The sequence below is a fragment of the Chaetura pelagica genome, unplaced genomic scaffold (genome assembly GCF_000747805.2).
Source record: "Chaetura pelagica isolate M959 unplaced genomic scaffold, ChaPel_1.0 scaffold123, whole genome shotgun sequence".
NCBI classification, from domain to species: Eukaryota; Metazoa; Chordata; class Aves; order Apodiformes; family Apodidae; genus Chaetura; species Chaetura pelagica.
Window position 1 is genome coordinate 5,872,496 of NW_009953295.1, and position 19,982 is coordinate 5,892,477.

The 19,982-nt window shown below is 40.1% G+C and overlaps 1 protein-coding gene across 1 annotated transcript in view; it reads right to left on the reverse strand.

Annotated features, from left to right (window-relative positions):
- Positions 1–19,982, reverse strand: part of COL4A2 (collagen, type IV, alpha 2) — a 140,979-nt gene that overhangs the window by 91,821 nt on the left and 29,176 nt on the right. The window contains exon 3 of the mRNA XM_009997970.1: positions 5,951–6,031. Coding sequence (XP_009996272.1) covers positions 5,951–6,031 — 81 coding nt within the window. The remainder of the gene's footprint in view (positions 1–5,950; positions 6,032–19,982) is intronic.

The window sequence follows — 19,982 nt, forward strand, 5'->3', positions numbered from 1 at the left end:
AGCCATAAAAAAACAGATCAAGAGCTAATGGCAACTAGGATGCCTAAAAAAGAATGAAACTATTTTGCAGAAGGTCATCAAGCTGATACTAAAAAGCTGTTTAAAGAAAAGCAAGAAGCTATCAAAGGAGAGAGCAGTACCACACAATGCCAAAGGCTTATATAAGAGGCACTTAGAATAATAGAATCATAGAATGGTTAAAGTTGGAAGGGTCCTTAAAGATCAACAGCCTCCCTGCTATGAGCAGGAACAATACTTGGGGATGATAAGGCCACAGTAGAGAAACTTTGTGACTTCTTTGCATACGTCTTTACTGCTGAATGGTTTGAGAAGGTCTCAAACCCAAGCTATTTTTTGAACCAGATTAATTTCAGGTAAATAAAAAGGAAGCAGTAGATAAAATAGATAAGGCAGGCATTGCTAAGTGACAAGGAGTGGATGAAATTCACCTGGGACTTCTGAAGAAACTCAAGTATGAAACTGCAGAAATATTGGCTGAGGTGTGTGACCCATCATTACCAACTGCCACTGCACTAGTGCCCGAGTGTCAACCAAGGTCCCATGTGGAAGAGAGGTTTCAGAGGGGACCCTGTCAACTGTGGGCCAGTTTGTTTGACCTTCCTGCTTGGCCAGGCAGTAGTCTACCTTAAAGAACATAATAAATGGGCACAATGATAAGCATAGTAAAGCAGGCCCAGTGACCATAATATATTTGGATTTTCAAAATGGGTTCTGACAAAATACTTCACCAAAGCTTTATAAAAGAAATTCCCTTGGAGTTTGAAGAGAGGTGTTCTTATGGATTGAAGGCTGTTAAACAACAGGAAGAAGAGAACAGTGCTTGATGGTCACATTTCAAAATGGAGACAAAACAGCAATGAGACCTCTCAGGCATGGGTGCTGGAACAGGTCTTAGTAAAGACTTCAACAGTGATGTAGAGAAGAGGCTGAGTGGTGAAACACCCAAGTCTATAGATGACATAAACCTTTCTCAGGTTGCTAAATGCCATACTGGTGATGGAGGATGGGGAGATCTTGTGATCTCCCATGCTGGGAGATCTAGAAGGAGCCCACCAACCTGGGTGAGCAGATAAATTTCAGCGTTGGGGGGCATCAGGAATGGTATTGAGAAGAAAACAGAGGGTGTCAATTTGCTGCTAAGCAAGATCTTGGTGCACCCACAATCCTGTGTGCTCTGTGCAGTTCTGGTCTCTCACAGAAGAGAGAGAAGAATTAAGGGACTAAGGGTTGGAGTACTGCCTTCAAAACAGAACCTGAAAAGGCTGTGAGTCTTTGCTTTGGACAGGAAAAAGCTGAGAGCAAATATGACTGAGGTTTACAAAATTAGGAAAGCACTGAGTAAGGTAAACGCAGAACTGCTGTTTCCCAAATCTTACAGTACTTAAAATATGGTGTACCTGATGAAACCAGATTGCCTAAGATCAGCTCAGACAGTAATTTTATATCATTTGAGTAGTGAACTCCTTGATGCCACTGAAGTTCTGAAGACACAGTTACAGCACCTTAAAAAAAGGATTTGACAAATTCAGGGTGAAACACAGATACTGAGGGAACATATCAGTAGGGTGATCTTGGGAAATGCACTGCAGAAATTTGCCAGACCTCTGTGATCTTGACAAATAGTATTTCCTGCTGCCACTGTTGGGGATAGAGTAGTGGGATAGATGAACTAAGTTCTGATCTAATTTGAGAAGACACTTTTTACCTTCTTATTCTGTAAAACACTGGGTTTCATCAGATGTATCAACTTACACTCTCCAAGAGTTACAAAGGAACTACTGCCATTATACCAGCTTAGAACACAGTCTGTTATGATGCTCAGAAACTACACTAACAGTTAACAAAATTATTAGATTGGATTTAACATTTCCCTAAGATACAGGAATGGAATTGACTTCAGAATACTGAAGTGTTGCTTTTTTTAAATTATTTTTTTAAAAAAAATTTGGACAAAACCTTCTGTTAGATCTAGTCCATGTGTTAAGATTTAAACTTGTAAGGAAAATGCTTACAAGTAAAGATCAGACACTAGAGTTATGGCCTGAAGCTGCACCAAGGGAGGTTTATGTGGGATATCAGGAAGCACTTCCTCTCGGAGAGGGCGATCAGATATTGGAATGGACTTCCCAGGGAAGTGGTGGAGTCATTGTCCCTGGATGTGTTCAAGGAAAGGCTGGATGTGGCACTTAGTGCCGTGGTCTGGCTGATGTGGTGGTGTTGGGTCGTAGGCTGGACTTGATGATCTCAGAGGTCTTTTCCACCCTCAATAATTCTGTGATTCTGTGTGATTCTGTGATTTACAATTGCATGGCATCCAAAAGCAGACAAGAATAGGTGAACTGGTAATAGCTTCACCTGGGCCATTGCATTACTGAAAACAATATATCTGTAAAGGAGTTGTTCTAAACTCTTGTGTTAACCTTGATTAAAAAGAAATGTTTAGGCATTCCCAAAAATTTGCCTTTACGGGGGAAAATGAAGCTGTCTCTTCATTTCACAGTTCCCATTATTCCAGCCCCTTGCAAAAACAATGGCTAAAACGGCTTGAGCACTGTTAGATGCTTGACTCAGACAGTACAAAGTGAGATTTCAGTAAAGTGCATTTTCTCACTCTATAGAAAGATCAAAATGATTTGTATTCACTTCCACTTTCTACAAAGCATTGTAGGTCAATTATGAAGTGAGGTTGATTATGAACTTCAATAGGTGAAACAGTTGGCCATTGTACTGTAAGGAGTTACCGTTTCCTACATAAGTGCATTAACATTTAACAGATTTTAAAGGGGCATATATTGTACTTTGCCCAATACGTGTTTTGCAAAAAAACTATAAATCCCAAATTTTTAGGAGTTGCAATAAAAATCTAGAGGAAAAAAAGTAAGAAACTGGAAGTTTTTCTTCTGTTTTTTTGTTTGTTTTTTTTCCCTTTAGTCCAGGGCCTCCAGTTCATTCAGAAAATAATTTCAAATCACTATCATGACTTGCTTTTTCTCCTTTCCTTCCAATTCAGGCACCTGGCTATTCCTTACAGCGTTCTCTCCATGTGAGAAAATGAGAAGATAAGTCTGTTGTTTCAGAAGTCTCAGGAGAACAATTTAGGAGAAGCTGTCTTGGGAGACAATGAGAAGATGAGTCTGTATCATCTTAGGGAAAAGATGAAGTTTTGTATTTTCTCTCCCTTTTCACCCTATTCTCTTCACTGAAGCTTATATAGTGGTTTCTTTTCACGTGGATTTGGACATTCCTGCAGAAGCTCAAATTCTTGCTGGAACTTGGCTGACTGAGCTTTTGCCAGCTGTGAGAAGGAGAGATGAGGGTGAGACTGGTTGGGTCCTGCAGCCCTAGCACCAAGGACCTGAGGAGTTGTGAGATACACTTACATAGACTGGATATTTGGATATTTGTGTCCATCTAAGAGTAAAAATGCACCTGGTTTTAAAGTAAAATAATGAGACTGCAGTTAAGGATAACCAAGACTAGAGTACCAATAGACACCAGAAAATATCTGGCTTATGGCAGAAAACAAAGCAGAGGCACACAGAAATAAAAATAGACATTTCTTAAGGCCTTTCCTACTTTCATAGTTCACAACTGTATTCACTACTCTAATGAATTTACTTCACACAGCAGCTTTTGATACGCATTCAGTAGCAGGAATCCAAAGAAGGTGCTTTTGTTTGCCTGATTTTGAGAGACCTGTCACAAACAGGTGACTTTTCAGGGGCTGGCAGGGCTGCTAGTTGGCTGCAGACCCTCGCAGCGCTGCTCCCAGCAGAGCCCCAGGTGCCCTGAAAGTGACAGCTCTGCTGCACCCGAGACAGGCAGCCACTGCAGGAGCAGGCTCTGACAGACTGCTTCAGGCACTCTTACAAGTGCAAACACGCAATACGTCTATTGTGCATGTAATGAGTCACCTCAAACAGAAAATGTGTGTCGTGCCAGATATACAGAGGTTTTGTGAAAATAAATATTCCCATTGAGGATTAGCATGAGACCAGAAGCTATGCCAAATTTGACTAGTCTCTAAAGGCCAATCCCGTTCCTTAAACCAGATGTTTAACAGAGGTTGTGACATCTGAAGAGACCAGCAGACACAAAATATACGCAGTGTATGCTGACTCAGAATGAGGTATATCATTTCAGAGCATTAAAATACAATTTTTGAAGTGCTATAAAATTCTTTACATCACTTTCCCCAGTGCTCCTTCACATCTTGCACAATTAACCACAGTAGCAAAATACGAGTGACGTAACATCATCTTTCTCTCTTTTTAAATGTCTGTTTAAAGGGAAGGCAGTGTGATTAGTTACCGGTGTTACTTCCCTGAGATGGATAAAAGCGAGTGGGGAGTGAGTACATAAATTCTGCCCTTATCTCCCAGTCTACATACTAAGCAAATCACAGGCAGCTTCTCATTGGTGGCACCTGACTGACTCTCTACTTCAGTAATTTAACATTTTCAGCTTTTCTAGCCTATAGAATAACTTTTCTTTAGCTACCTCTTTTCTCTTCCAGACTTGGTAACTTGAAATTAAGGGTTATTCAGCTAATAAGGAATATGAAAAGATTTCAGTTACAAAAGTTGGTAGTTTTTCTACAGATCCCTATTTCCATGGACTCAAGTGGTGAACAAGTACATCCATGCTTTGCTTTCAGAACCAAAAAAGGACACTGAAAGAAGAGAAAAGGTGGAGCAATATCATATTTGAAGCCATTTCATAAAGCATCAGTTTTTGCTTTTAAGTGCCCTTGGAGGGAAGTGGCAGGAAGTACTTGCCCAACTTAATGTGCTGGATGATGAGGGTAAGGCAGTAACAGCTGGAGGGAGAACCACCAAAAGCTGAGTCTCAGGGGAGGGCATGTTTGTTCTCAGTTTCATTAGTTTGCCATTAGGCTATTGTAATGGAAAGCAGATCGTGAGCAGATGATGGTCAGGGGATGGTAGTATAACCATTACAGTCTTCATGGCATGGTAGCCCCAGGATCATCTGACTGCCATGGAGACATCGGGACTCCTGCTGTAAACAAGAATGTTCCTTGCCTCCCACCTACACTGTTACTTTCCTACCACCTCTTCCTCTGCTCAGACGTGGAGTCAAGCTTGAGGAATGTGATGGGAATGGGAACTGACAGCCTGCTGTGTGGAGAAAAGGCAAAGAACTAAAAAATCTTATGAGGTTTGTGATAGCAGAAAGAGCATATGACCTGCTGTCGCATCTCTTGCCTGACCTATTCTTAGACATGGGTGGATGGAAAAGGCTGAGTCACTGTCTCAGCTGCAGAAGACCAAGCTGTACAGAAGGATCCTGCCAGCTAGGGCTCCAAGCCATCAGGATAGGAACTGCCCTATTTCTTAGAGCATTTTGTGGCAGGTGGCTAATCCCCTCCACCCTGTCTCCCTTCCTCTATCTCAATTTGCACTACTCCCCAAAACAAAGAACAGTATAAGCAATAACCTAATGCCAAAGTCCCAAACAGCTCCCTTCCAGCAGGGATTTCAGGTTTTGCAGATCTGGATCCCTTCTGCTTTAATGGAAATCACAGGCATGAGGTATCTGTTAATCAGATACCATTTTGTTAGACTTCAAGAACATTACTGAGTGATTTTGTCCATATTCATTTAGCACTGTCACACAAACCAGTGATGCTCTAGCACATTGTGTTCCTTAAATTCTGATCTGAAAAGCTCATCCTGGCCATCAGGTCCCTTGGCCCTGATCTTTGAAAGAAGAACCTCCTGTATTTCATAGCAAATTATTTCTTCAAATCTAGAAGCTCTTGAGGAAGTAAGATGAAACAACAATAACTTTTCTCCTGAAAAAGATTAATTGTTTGAATACTCTTAGCAGTCTGATGCAAGTCCACCTTCAGCAAACCACATTGAACTGGTATCACCAAGAAGCTTTTACAGGAAAAAATGTTACTTACACGGCTTCCTTTTTCAGGGAAACACTGACATCCTCCACTGCAGTCTCTGCCTCCACATGGTCCAGTGTAAGTCTTTCCACCCTGCAAACAAGAACACACATAAGCCAAACTGTTAGAAGGTATCAGCTACAACACCTGGCACGGCACAATAAGCTTTGATTGGCAGACCTGCTGGGAACTTGCCCAAGCAAAGATCTAGATCAGATCTATGATTTCCAGTTGAAGCCTCTTTAATCTGTGTTAGAAGCAGGCATGAATGGCTTTCCACTTCTTGGAGACCAGTGTCAATGTTAGGCTATTTTTCCCTCCACATTTTCAAAACGTTGCAGCTCCACACTGAGCTGTATCTCACACATCTTTTTGACACATGCAACAGATATCGTATCACAGAAGCTCAGCTGCTTAGATTCTTCAGGGACATGGACTAAGTCCTAGGTCACAATGCAGCACATCCTTCTATGCATGCTCTAAATTGTTGATATATTTTAAAGAATGTATAAGTGTGCATAAAGGAAGACATAGGTATCATGTTCAAAATCATAAGTCAAATTTCTGCTCTCTCTTCAATGTTTCCTTATTCTGGAGGCTCCTAAAACTTGCCATCAACCAACCACTATGATCTAGAAGCCAGACCTAGATTAAACAAGTGGCTGCAGTTACATCTCTCCTGCCTGTCCAGAATCGCTCTGGTCTGGGCTATAAATATATGGATCACAAAATATGCATCACTCCATGCAAACCCTTGGATGGATTTTAACAGGCAGGCTAGCTCAGATTACCCCTAGCACACACTGCCTGCACGAAATGCAGCAGCCACAGTCACTCCTGTTCAGAAACTTGAACAGCAGAGATGCTGTGTATACTATGGTGTAACTTTTATAACTGTAACTTAATAATTAGCAATACTATGAAGTATGGGCACACCTAGGCCCAAGGCTTCAAACCCCTGAAAGTGCCCCAGCAGCTTAGTAAGTAATCTGGGAAAGTAGGAAGGGATTTCTCATCACTGTTTATGAACTTTGTTTGTCCCACAGCAAATAATCATTAGAGCTGGAAGAAAGACTGAAGTCTAGTGGCTACAGGAAGGATGGCTTGGAGTCACAGCCTCTCATTCAGGGCAACTGCTGATTTTGACATACACTGTTTCTTAGATAAAACCTCAAGGCACCCCAGATATAGGCTACAGAGCCAGGCTCCATGTGACTTGCTCCCCTCCTGACTGGAAGAACCCTAAATCCCTTTGCTGTGCTGCAGCAGGGACAAATGGTCCCTTCAGAACCCTTCCTGCCTCCTTCATAGCTTGAGCCTATGATCTCTTGGAAAGGAGATGGCAGGAGTATAAACAAGCCCCCAAAACAGTCTGGGTGCCCTGACCTTCTATGATGTTGCTTAAAAAGGCAGTGATGGTGCTGTTCCTGTCTCTGGCCCTGACCCAGGGAATTAAATCACATCAAGGGACCAACACTGCCATGCTTGCCATTTCTCAGGTAGCTTTAAGCAATCCCCTACTCAACACCTGGGATTGCTGGGTCATACTTCTCAGGTATCCATTTCAACTCCTTCAGTCATATTTGTACAACAGGCTCTGAATCAACAAGCAGCAATGCAGAGTTCCCAAAACAAGTTCTTATGCTTGTCATGAGAGGCTTCATGTCTGTATTATAACTATTCTTATGTATTAAAATACTCTTGTTTCAGCTGGACACTTAATGAAACAAATAGACTTTTCATACTGACAAAACAGGTCCACAGAACTGCATCTATGCCCCAAGCTATTTAAAGGTTAGGTGTTTGGTTCAGGAAATTATTTCATGGATGTAACAGTGCTCTACGTCATGTTATGAACTCCGCTTCATGTTTAGGCTATTGTTTAGAGAAAATAATAAGCCAAGACATTTTCATAAACTCCAGCAACTTGCTCCAGTTGGTCCATCTGTTTTGGTTGGAGTTGTAAACAACAGTATATCCTAGCCTAACAGTAACACGCTGACAGATATAGTAATTTTATCATGTGACTTTCCAATTATGCCTACTGAGAAAACAACACAGAGAACAATAAGTTTATTTCTTTCTTAATTAGCAGAGTGGCTCTAAATTTGGTAAACTGTTGTTAAGGAGAAAATAGAGTATGAATCAGAATTATGGCAAGATATTTGTGCGCTTGTAAAAAAAAAAAAAAGAGGCTGCTAATACTTATTTAAACTGGAAGAAGTTCAAGGTCTATTGTTTGTGTACCATCCACCATCCACCATTTTAATTTGCATGCTGTAACAATAACAGCAACTAATTGTTTTCTTCCACAATTTTAGGAAGCTTTTTTTTTTTTTTTTTAATTTTCTCATTTTATGTCCTTTTATGCACATAGATTCTTCAGATAATGGAGAGAAAAATCAGAAAAAATTCACAAAGGTAGGAAACACATAATGGGAAAACAGTTGAGACCAGCATTAATCTATCTCTTCTGGATTACATTTGTCCTCTCCTCATTCCTTAACTTCCACTTCTTTGCTTTTTGACTGATAGTGGGAGGACTCTATGAGCTTTTAGTCATATGTAGTATTTTCTACATTATTGTCTATAAATGTATAACTTCTTGAAGTTGGATCATTGCATGGCTGTTCAATCTGGCATTACTGGTAAATTACAGTATGAAACATTTTGGTTTAAAATATTCTCATGTTAAGAAATAAATCTGCTAAGGACCTTGTAAAATGTTGTCAAAACCAATTATACACATGGACACACAACTGAGATGAGGACAAATCAAATGGATGTGTATCAGCCAATAATTAGAATGCAAAAAACCCAGTTAAAAATTCAGCCATTGACAATGTAGTTTTCAAGTACTACAAGTATTTATTTCCTTAGGAAAAGTGATTTCTGGCAATGTAACACCAATAGTGACATCCAAATGAAGTTGTCTTGATCTGAGATGGTTGCCTCAGGTACCTTCCTGGTCAGTGAGGAAAACAGAAAAGGGGTTTATATAATCTAATTTAAGCTTTCTGTGATATAGGCAGAAAACACGGTCTGCTGTTATAGACCATTCAGAGAACCTCATCAGAACTATTTCAGACATCTCAGATAAAGCCCATCCTAGAAGGGTGAAGAGATTAGAAAAGTAGCCTAGGGCAACTTGTTGAGATGTGTCTACAGTGCAGACCTCCAGCTTCAGGTGAGATGAATCCTACACTAAGCATTCAAATCTCATTCTCAAAGCTACCTGTGGCCTCTGATGGGAACACTAAGTGCGATTACTCTTTCGAAGAGTAGACATATGGTACAAACACAAAATGGGTATGACATTGCACTGGCATGCAAGTTCTCCATGGGTAAGGTGAGGCATTGCTTAATCAGAATTAGGTTGAGAAGTCAAGGCTGAAGTTTGAGGATCCTGCCAAAACTATGTACTATAAAAAACATGTAACGAATATGGGCCACAAGGTCAGAAGGCAGCCTTTAAATTATTGAATGATTATGAATTATACTATTAATAACAGTGTTGTGTTACTTAGCTAATTAAAGTATTATCAAACTCTTAGGGCTGTGTTCTCTAAATAGCAAATAATCATGTTGCATCTGACATCTTCAGTCTAAAGGGGGAGAGCTGGATTTGCAGAGTAAGACCACTCTAAAGCTTCCACTTCATTCTGAAGGCACTGAAACACCCTGTACATCTCCTCCTCTTGCTAGCAGGAGGGCAGTTTTGCTTCTGGTCACACAGACCAGTATGTGCTGTCATACCCATATATGGGTCGAAGCCAACTTGCTCTGGGATCTGAAAACCAGGTAGAAACTACTACACATGAAGGGCTGGAGACAGACCCTCAGCTCTGTGGGCAAATAGCACACATCTGCTTAGGTCCACAGTGTTCAGAGCCAGGCATCTCTAGAGCAGGCTCACCTTGCAGAGACACCAGGACAGATCAGTACAGAACAGAATGTCTGCAGTTCTCTCCCTGTCATCTTTTATTTGCCAGCTTAGATATCTCCACAGGGACCCATGTAAGTATGTCTAGCTCCTGGAGCCTGACCTACTTGAAAATGTGGTTTTCTAAAATAAATATTTTTTAAATGGTGCTGGAGAAGATGATGGGGTGGTGTCTTTAGTCTTATGTGGGGGGAGAAGACAGACCGTTCTCCACAGGTGGACTGAGTGGAGCAGCTTTACTCATTGCACAGCAGTCAGCACAGTCTCTTAGGAAAGAAGAGATTGAGTGGTAGTTCTCAGATGCAGAAAAATCAAACATGCACCTGTCCCTAGAAAAGCTGTAACTAGCAGGCTGCAAACTAGGCTTAAATGCATGGAGAAAGGGGATGAAGAAAGCAATAAACTGAAAGGGAAAAGAGGCACTTATCCAACTCTCCATTGGGTCACTGTGCTGGAATGAATATAAGATTGATGGTTCAAGGAATGTGAACGCTACTTAAACATGAGCAAGAGAAAACATGTAAATGCGTGCCATCTGTGTTTGTAAAGCTTGTATACTCTCCTAGTGTAAACAGCTTCTCATTTTTATGTATGTGAAAAAGCAAGCATGATACGTGTGTCGCAACACAAAATCTTTTTTTGCCCTCTTGCTTTCTTGTAATTTTTGTGTCCCAAAAAAATATTACTTTTGTTAGTACATCTTCAGCCAACAAAGTCAACTTCTTCTCCAAGAATTCATATAGTTCTGCTTCTTACTTAAATGCAGTTTCTTTTAGCCCAACTTTAAAAAAGAACCCAGAAACATATATGCAGTTCTCTTTAAGCTTTCCTGCACATTCATGATTTAGTTATTACTAATCCTGATGACACTTGTGTAATTGTGCACATTCAAGTACCTTCACTTCAAGGGCTGGTACTCTGACAAAGAACAAAGGCAACCAGAGGACAAACCTCAAAGTACAGTTCTATGAGTACAGAAAGACCAGGAAATATAAGCCATTTCCTTACATGCAGCTCAAAAAAAACCAACACGGAAATTATAACAAAAATATTGCAGCCTGGAATCAAAAGACACTGCACACCAGCATTTTCTTTGATGAAGTCTTATAGGTTGCAGTTGTGTGTAAGCTTCTGTCCTGACAAGCTTCATTCTGTACTCTCCATGAATTGCAGTAGCCCCTCTGAGCTCACTGAGTTTCACCAAGAGAGGTTTTAGAAGGTCTAGGACCTTGCTGAAAGGCTGCACAACAACTAAGGATGTTGACATATTGCATGCTTCTGCAGTGTAGCAACCAGGAGCACATTTGGTTGCCTTACATGAGATGTCAGCCTGGAAGTCCCAAGGGGACTCCTAGCACACCTGTGAGGCCATCTGTGTCACCACCGAGGAGACCAGACCAGCTCACACCTCCAGGAAGGATCTCTGCTTCCACGTTTGACCTTCAGCTGTCGAAACTCACATTAACTTCAAATTTGGTTTAGAAGGCCCTGAGTTGGATACATTTATTTTCTGCTTCCTTCAAGAGACAGGAGAAAAAAATAAAGTAGGAGTATGACATGGTACCCCTGCTGCTGATGAACGAGGCAGAGAGGAACTTGGTTTCAAATTTAACTGCACAGTTGTCTTTGCTCAAAACCAGCATTTTACTCCTTAATGAATCGAAAACATTTCTTGCCTGGATGCCAAACTTATTTCTCTAGAAACATGTATAAACAACCATTCAAAACAAATATGGAGAACGCTGTGAGCGGGGGAGGCCTGGATTGCCTAGCATCAGGCTTGGTCTGGAAAACACTCTATCCCCAGAGTTACAATGCCAAAGAAGGAACCAGCCATCTGAAAACGTCTGCTTGCGATCCAGTAGCTACTAGTGCACTGGACAGTAAGCCCACTGTGAAGACCTTAATTGGCGAGGGAAAGGGAGAGATAAATTGGCACATTCAGAGAGGAAGGAAAAGATGTGGGTGTGGATCCTCTCTCCAACTGTTCTGAGAATTACTTCGCTAAGAAATAATTCTTTCTTTCATATCTGAATGGAAGCCAAAACCTTTTCTAGACTGGATGCATGGCAACAGGAGTAATTTAGTGCGTGACCTCAATATCATATGAATGTTTACACTTCCCACCAAGAACAGGGGGAGCCATGTATTTGCACGTCCTTCAACAAGAAAAAAACCTGGAGGAGGAAAGTGGTCCCAGGAGGAAGACACAGAGACTCACCACCAGACATACCAAGAAAACTGGTCTTACAACAACTGCCTAATGCAGTCTTCCCAGTGCAATGGGAACAGTAATGCTTATGGCAAGCAGTCATGAATTACCCATCAGTGCAGAGTTTCAAGTGCCACCTCTCCCTTACAATGAAGTTACAGAGAAAACTGGGATGCAGGTTGCTGAGTCTGCTTCGGTTCTGAGTCCCGACAGCCATAGGAACGTCACCAGAGGAGTACCCAAAAGCCGCACTGCTCCCAGGGGCTAGGATGCCTGTGCCTGATGTTTGAGGTGAAGGAAGGAAGGGCAAGAGAACACAAAGTCTCTGATGCTGAGACAGCTCCAACAGACGCAAAGTTTTCTTCTCAAGTGTGTCTCAGCAAGCATGTCAAAGTCAGCAATGGGAAACATGAATTTTGTACCTCTCAGAAGTGAAACTATAAAGGACTTTCTTCTTATGGGATGGCTTCTGGCTCTTGATTACATGAACTTTCTGGCACGCGGCCTTGATTTCAAGGCTACACAGCTTCATTTCAAAGTGAAACTTCACAGCTCCACATGTTCCTTTTATTTGAGGTATTATTTACCATCCCTTCTTCAAATTAAAAAGTTCTCTTGTCGCAGTCTAGAGACACTGCCTTTGTAACTGCAGAGGCAGACACGATACAGTATAAACCAACCCTTCACGTTTTCATAAAAGCATTTCTAATTCTGTGGCTTTCATCCAAACACATATTTACCCAGCAAACCAGATGGAATCCAGAAGGAGCTGCTGTGATATAGTAGGCATTAAAAAAAAAAAAAAAAAAAAAAAAATAAAAGAAAAGATAAAATAAGAAAAGTAAGGTCTTTACAAGGTTCAGTCAGAGAGTAAATCATAAAAACTGCCTAAATATACAGTACAGATATTTGAATAACTGTCCCGGGGTCTTGCCACTCTCCCAACATGAAGTTGTTGGCAAACAGTACACTTCCGAGCAGGCAAGTATGCCATGGCATAGTTTTCTGTCAAGAAGTCAGTGAATGGAGGCCTCATATTTTACAGGTAATGAAGTTGGATTCAACTGCATTTTGCCTTTTTTCCCCCTCACAGAGATGACTATATGTTATCCTAAGAAAGCGACTAGAATATAAGATGGGAAAATGCAGTTAAAACATTTTAATATGTCAAACAATAAAAAATAGTAACCCCTATAGAAAAAACTATTACTACTGCTTGTTTCTGAAGCATCTGTGATGTCCTCTGGAAAAGGACTCCTAAAAAGCAGCTGCAGGTGTCAACATGAATGTACTCAGCTCTCGGGCGCTAATGAAGGAGGGTTAAGATGCACAGGGCTTTTCCTAAAACTGAACTGCATTCAGAGTAGGAAGAACAATATCCTCTGGCACTTTCCTATTTGAGACAGGTGACTTACTTGCCTAATGGAATGACAATTTTTGTCTTAATCATTAAATAATGTTTGAATATAAAAGAAAAAATAAAATAAGAAAAGTAAGGTCTTTACAAGGTTCAGTCAGAGAGTAAATCATAAAAACTGCCTAAATATACAGTACAGATATTTGAATAACTGTCCCGGGGTCTTGCCACTCTCCCAACATGAAGTTGTTGGCAAACAGTACACTTCCGAGCAGGCAAGTATGCCATGGCATAGTTTTCTGTCAAGAAGTCAGTGAATGGAGGCCTCATATTTTACAGGTAATGAAGTTGGATTCAACTGCATTTTGCCTTTTTTCCCCCTCACAGAGATGACTATATGTTATCCTAAGAAAGCGACTAGAATATAAGATGGGAAAATGCAGTTAAAACATTTTAATATGTCAAACAATAAAAAATAGTAACCCCTATAGAAAAAACTATTACTACTGCTTGTTTCTGAAGCATCTGTGATGTCCTCTGGAAAAGGACTCCTAAAAAGCAGCTGCAGGTGTCAACATGAATGTACTCAGCTCTCGGGCGCTAATGAAGGAGGGTTAAGATGCACAGGGCTTTTCCTAAAACTGAACTGCATTCAGAGTAGGAAGAACAATATCCTCTGGCACTTTCCTATTTGAGACAGGTGACTTACTTGCCTAATGGAATGACAATTTTTGTCTTAATCATTAAATAATGTTTGAATATTTTCTAGCAAGAGAGATATTAAGCTCTTTGAAGAGGATGCAGCCATGGTTGAAGGTATCTCTTACACCTAACAAAGGGTCAATTATGACATGGTCATCAACTGACACCTGTGGCCCAAACTGATTACAGAACAGTAAGCACTCTATTTTCAGTTTTCCCAGCTTTAGAGTGAGGTTGGTTTGAAGAACGTGCCCTCTCTCTCCCCGCCCCAGATATGAAGATTTTGAAGCTGGAAATGTACATTGGCTTCATAGTTGGAAGCACACTGGCTTCCCTGATTATTTTGAGAACTCAGACACCTTATTAATATGTAGATGCCTAAACTTACGTGACTTCATATCAACTGACTTTTTGTTAAAAAATGGATTTTTTTAGCCAAATCTGAGAGAAGAGTAAAAGATGCAGAAGTAGCTGAAGGAAAATCTGGATTGGTAAATTAAAATTTGTTTTGATATATCATTAAACATGATTTCATCTTTGTAAATGCATGCTTTTAGAATTGCGTATCATTTCAGTCTGTTATCTTTTCTTATGAGACAACAGAATCTCATCCAGCATCCAACTTGACATTCCTCATCTAAAAGGATGGTGGTCTTTAGAGTAGGAATGCTGGGACATCTTAACACAAGCCCTTATTCCCAAAACCTCATCTCTAGAAATTATGTGCTGCTCCACAGAAACTACTTAGGTGGTTTTAAAAAGGGGTATTGCAGAAGTCAGAATAAGTGTTTTCTAGCTATCAGTGATGAAGAAAGCTCTCTGACTTGCCAAAGTAGACATAATCACTTATTAGGGAGTTTGTGATGACAAGCTATAGAGAAAGGCAAAGTTTGTTTCTCTTTTAATTTTTATTCTATTATTTTATTGTATGCAAACCACTGTGCATTTGGTACTTGATCTACACAAGTCTAAAGGCTTATGCAAAGGCACTGTTCATGGACAGTGTAATCACCTCAGTTACACTGCACAGTGGATCAAAAATATTTTCTGTAAAGGAATTAGGACAAAGGCACTATCAGCCCTTAATCTGAATTTGGCTTTTGTCCAATATGTTATAATACTGGAATAAAATCCCCCTTCCCATCCCTAAGAACAGAAAGACATTTGTTCACATACTAGTAGCATAAAAATGAAACACAGCATCCAGTCATTAAAGTAGCAATTTCTATATTTAACTACTTTTAGTTTCCGAAGTCTAGTCATTTTCAGTTCTGGAAAGACATCCAAATAATGATATCATTTGCTTCAAACAATAGAAAGTCTGGATGCTATTCTATATAAGGAGATTTTTTTTGCTCTATTTATAAACCACGCCAGTTATTTGACCTGTCTAGTTTACTCACCTACGTAAATTGGCAGACTCAGGAAACTCACTTAAGAACATATTATTCTTAGTGATTGGTAAACTTTAAAAGATGCTGAATTATACTTCAGATATGTATCCAGTAATTCTCAAAACTCATCTGCCTCTATTACACTAAGAACAAGCCAACCTGCCAGCGTAGGAAACATTTTTGCTTTAGAACCAGCAGCAAGGCAGTTGCATTAGTCCTGCTTGTGGGGGACTGACAGAAACCAGCCGGACAGCTGTTTGCGTGGCTTTATCATCTGTGTTCGCTCTGTGCAGTGCGGCGGTGCCAGGGCTTCCTGAAATGTAAGCAGAACCACCGAGGTTGTGTTCCAGTTTCATGATTTCTACAATTAATTAAAAACGCTTCATTGTGTACGATCTGCATTTGTAAACTGAATTAGTTTGTTAGTTTTCCTCTGAAGAATCGCTGTTTACAGCTGTAGCCTGCTGACCTGGTTCTTACGCATTTGGAGATCCTGGAAAGGGTTTGTTTTTTTATCCTTGGGATAAAAGTTTTTAATGGCCTTTTTTAATCCTGTTGTGCCTGCAGAATCTAATACAGCAGAGAGACAGAGAGAGATGAGTTGAAGTTCTTCCTGCAAAATTATTTTCTAAATTGCAATTACAAAAATACACCAAGAACTGGAAGTATGGAGATATCATGGGGAGCGCAATTTGAAAGGAATGGATTTGCACAGGTTTATCAGTAATGGCACAAATTAACTGACAGACATTAGTTTCATCATACATGCTGATGGGTAAATCTCGGCCACTTGTAAGTCTTGCAGCCCTGGCTCAGCTTCCAGAGTTGGCTGTTAGACAAATAACTGTACTGGAAATAGTAAATGTGGAAATTTGCTACGCAATTTTTCAGAACTGTTTCTTGGGACTGGGCTGGTATTTACTTAAAAGTAAGAAGAATGGATAAGAGATTTGCAAACTGGAAAAAGAACTGCATTTGATGTTGAAAGTGTTTACTGCTAACTGCTTGGTCAGATGCAACACCCACCATTTCCTTTCTATTTCAGTCAAGTAAAAGCTCATGAGAAGTAGCTTTCTTACTGACCCTTACTGACCTTACACTTTTCTACACTTTTCAGTGTAGATTTCAAAACTTAACCTCCTCCCTGAGCCTCCTCCTCTCTGCTCTGAGTTGATCAGTGTTGCCACTGGTAAAATCCTGAGGTAACCCAGACTGTTACAGAGGATATAACAGACAAAGAAGGTGTATTAGAGGATCTGACATAACAGAATTATCTGCAAATCACTGTAGAAGTTTTGCTATTTATAATGGGGGGAAGGCAGGCAATCTAAAACACAGGAAAAGGTGTTCAGCAAAAATATCCTTCTTTTCCTGGTGGATGTAAAAGCTGGTAGTCAACTGTTAGTGATCATCTCCTTTCTCATCCATATACTTTTGATTAGCAAAGTGTCTTAATATGTTTTCTCAAACGAGAAAAGAATGAATGCACAGAAGAAAGCACCTTTACAATTTTTTATTAATTTAGCTAGTAAGATGTCCCTAAGTGCATAAGAAACACCTAAAAAATTAAGAAAAAAGACAAGGGCTGTAATTCTTGCCCTTGAAAATTACATTATATATTTCAATTCCCACTTCTATCAAAAAAAGCTGTTTTAGTTGCTTAGATGACAAATCTATAGCTCAAAATTATGCATATTTTTTATATTTGTAATCTGTAGATGTCAGAATCTGCAACCTGGAAAGGCCCAATTAATTTCTCCTTTACACTAACAAAATAAATAACAGCCATTTTTTTTCCCTCTGGATTATTTTTTTTTTCATGCTTCACATCCACTTCTACATAAATTTCATGAGAGTGGTGGCAAGGTTTTTCTTAGGGGGGGAAAGTTCTATTTCCTTCAAAATACCAAATTGACTATACAAGAACATTACCACAGCCACAGGATGGAACGCTGGCTCAGAAGATAGTGTAGAACATACATTTACCCAGAATAAGAAAAAAAGAGCTCATATTTCCTATATGTAGCACTGACTTATGACTTACAACCTGCTTTGGTTCATGTTCAGCTGCTGAGTGGATTTCTGCAATACTGCAGAACTGAGCTGAATGCACTTTCCCAGAGTCACACGATGAGTCACTGGTTCAGCTTGGTCTAGGATCCAAGACCTTCCTGCCTTCCAGTCCATTTCCCTAACCAACAGACAAACACTGTCTGCATTGCTGCAATAAGTCTTCAGGCTCAGTCTCCAAACCAAAAATGCTCTTATCACAGTACAAACAACTAACGCACTGAGGTTATAAACAACCAAATATCAAGCTTCTTTAAACCGACTCAAGTGATATAACTTTGCCTTTCTTTCACATCCTTTTTCATTATATGCATGTCTTTTTCAAATAGATCTACAAAAATCAAAAAAATGTTAATGCCTTGGCAGTAAGCAGTAGAAAACAGACAAGAATAAAGTAAGGAATACATCTATAGTTCACTGTATCAGAAATTAGATGGGCTTGCCTCTTGGAAGGCATAGAACAGATCCCACAGTCCCCATCAAGCTCCAGGGTCTTAGCAACTGGTAACTGATGCTTTTTTCGGAAATGATTTCCTGTATAGGCTGTACATCCCATCTAACTTCTCACGAAGAATAACTCTGAGTTAGAAATCCAGCAGAGACAACCAGTAGACTGGATGTGTATATTCAGCTTTGCCATAAGCATCTTTCTATGAAACTCTTCATATGTGATGTCAGCTCAAAATGTTGATTTTGAGACAGAATGCCCAAAGCCCAAGACTGGATCTTAGGAATACTTTATAGGCAATGGTGCAGAAATAAACTGAGATTGAAATGATCAAGTTAAAGGGTCACAATATTGCTTTAAAAGATTTCCATGCTCTGTCTCCTTGCTTTCCTCCCTAAAACTTCACAAATCATATCTCATGTCTGTGCTTGCAACAGATCTTCAGACTAGAGACCAGTAACGAGACTGTCAATGTCTTGGGCATGTACCATCTTATTAGGCCAGTGGTCAGGCCTCTCTAGGCCCTGAAACATAAAAACCTAGTGGCTTTTGCCTGACTTAAGATGCAAGACACTGCTAAACTCCAAAGACTGGTGGAAAAAACCATGTAGGCCGGAGGAATCAGTACTCTAGGGAATCATTACCAAAGGTATGGCTCAACTGCTGCCAAGACTGCTCTCCAGGGACTTTTTGCTCTCCCACACAAAGCCATGGCTTCATTTTCAGGCATCAGAAGGGAACAATAAACAGAAAAAATAATTAAAACAAATTTGTCTTATCTTTCTTTCCTCTGATCATGGAGAAGTCCATATCTACACCATATTTTGTGAACAGGATAGATCTCAAAGGCAGTAAGTTTCTGGAAGAACTCTGCTATGTTTCCCCTCCTAGAAAAATCCTCTCTCACATTTACTTTTAGAAAAGAGACTCAATGCTTGAACTGCTAACATCACAGTAAAAGAGCTCCATTGCTGCCTCTTCACTAGATCTTTGTATCTGTTTTCTTTTTCCCCAGGCTCTAATAAATTATTCCAGTTGATTTTTGAAAGGCAGGTCTTTTTCATGCACTGACACACGCGGGATCAATAATAAGGTTTTGAGTCCTATGCCACTTTGTCAGCAACAGTTGTAGCTCATAGATGGATCTTACTAAGCACACATTTGAGGTGCTAGGCCTTGACTGTTCAGAGCCTGCAAGCTGCATAACTAGAACCTTGCTGCTCTGCCCAACGAGATGAGCAACACTTCCCAGAAAATTCCCACTCTTTATATTGCTCAGTTTGTAATGTTTCCCCTCTTGTATCCTGAAAGGCAAGAAGAGGGTTTCTCTAGTAGTCAGATCCTGGAACCTGTTTAGCTGAATCAGAAAGATGTTAAAACAAGTCTTGGAGGCATTTACTCCAAACCTCATCCTCTTTATTTCCTTAGTGTGTACTTACACACATGCAAATGTAATTCGTTTTCCAGCTGTGAAGTATAATAGTTTTTCTTCTGGCTCTTTTTCCTTACGTTTCTGTTTCTTCTGATGAACAGAATCTTGGGTTCCACTCAGGCAACTGCTTCTCAGTGGCAGGAGATCCTGGATCAGCTGCTACCTTTGTTTCAATTTCAGTTTTGCTGCTAAAGTACAATCTCCTAGCACAGCTGGACCATTTTTCTCTACAGCTCCCAGTTTTCATGGCACCAACTGTTCACATATTCCATTCAGAATATTTATTCTGAAGTTCTTATTTCTGATGGCCCGATCATAATATCTCAGTTACCCCAGACTTTTTTGACAGCTGTCCATTACCTCCTTCATGCATACACATGCTTATTCCTTCTCTCTGTACAACATCTAGGTCACAACATAATTTGGAGAACTCCCTAAGGTAGATTACAGTCACACTAACTCTTATTTTGTGGCATTAGTGATTCC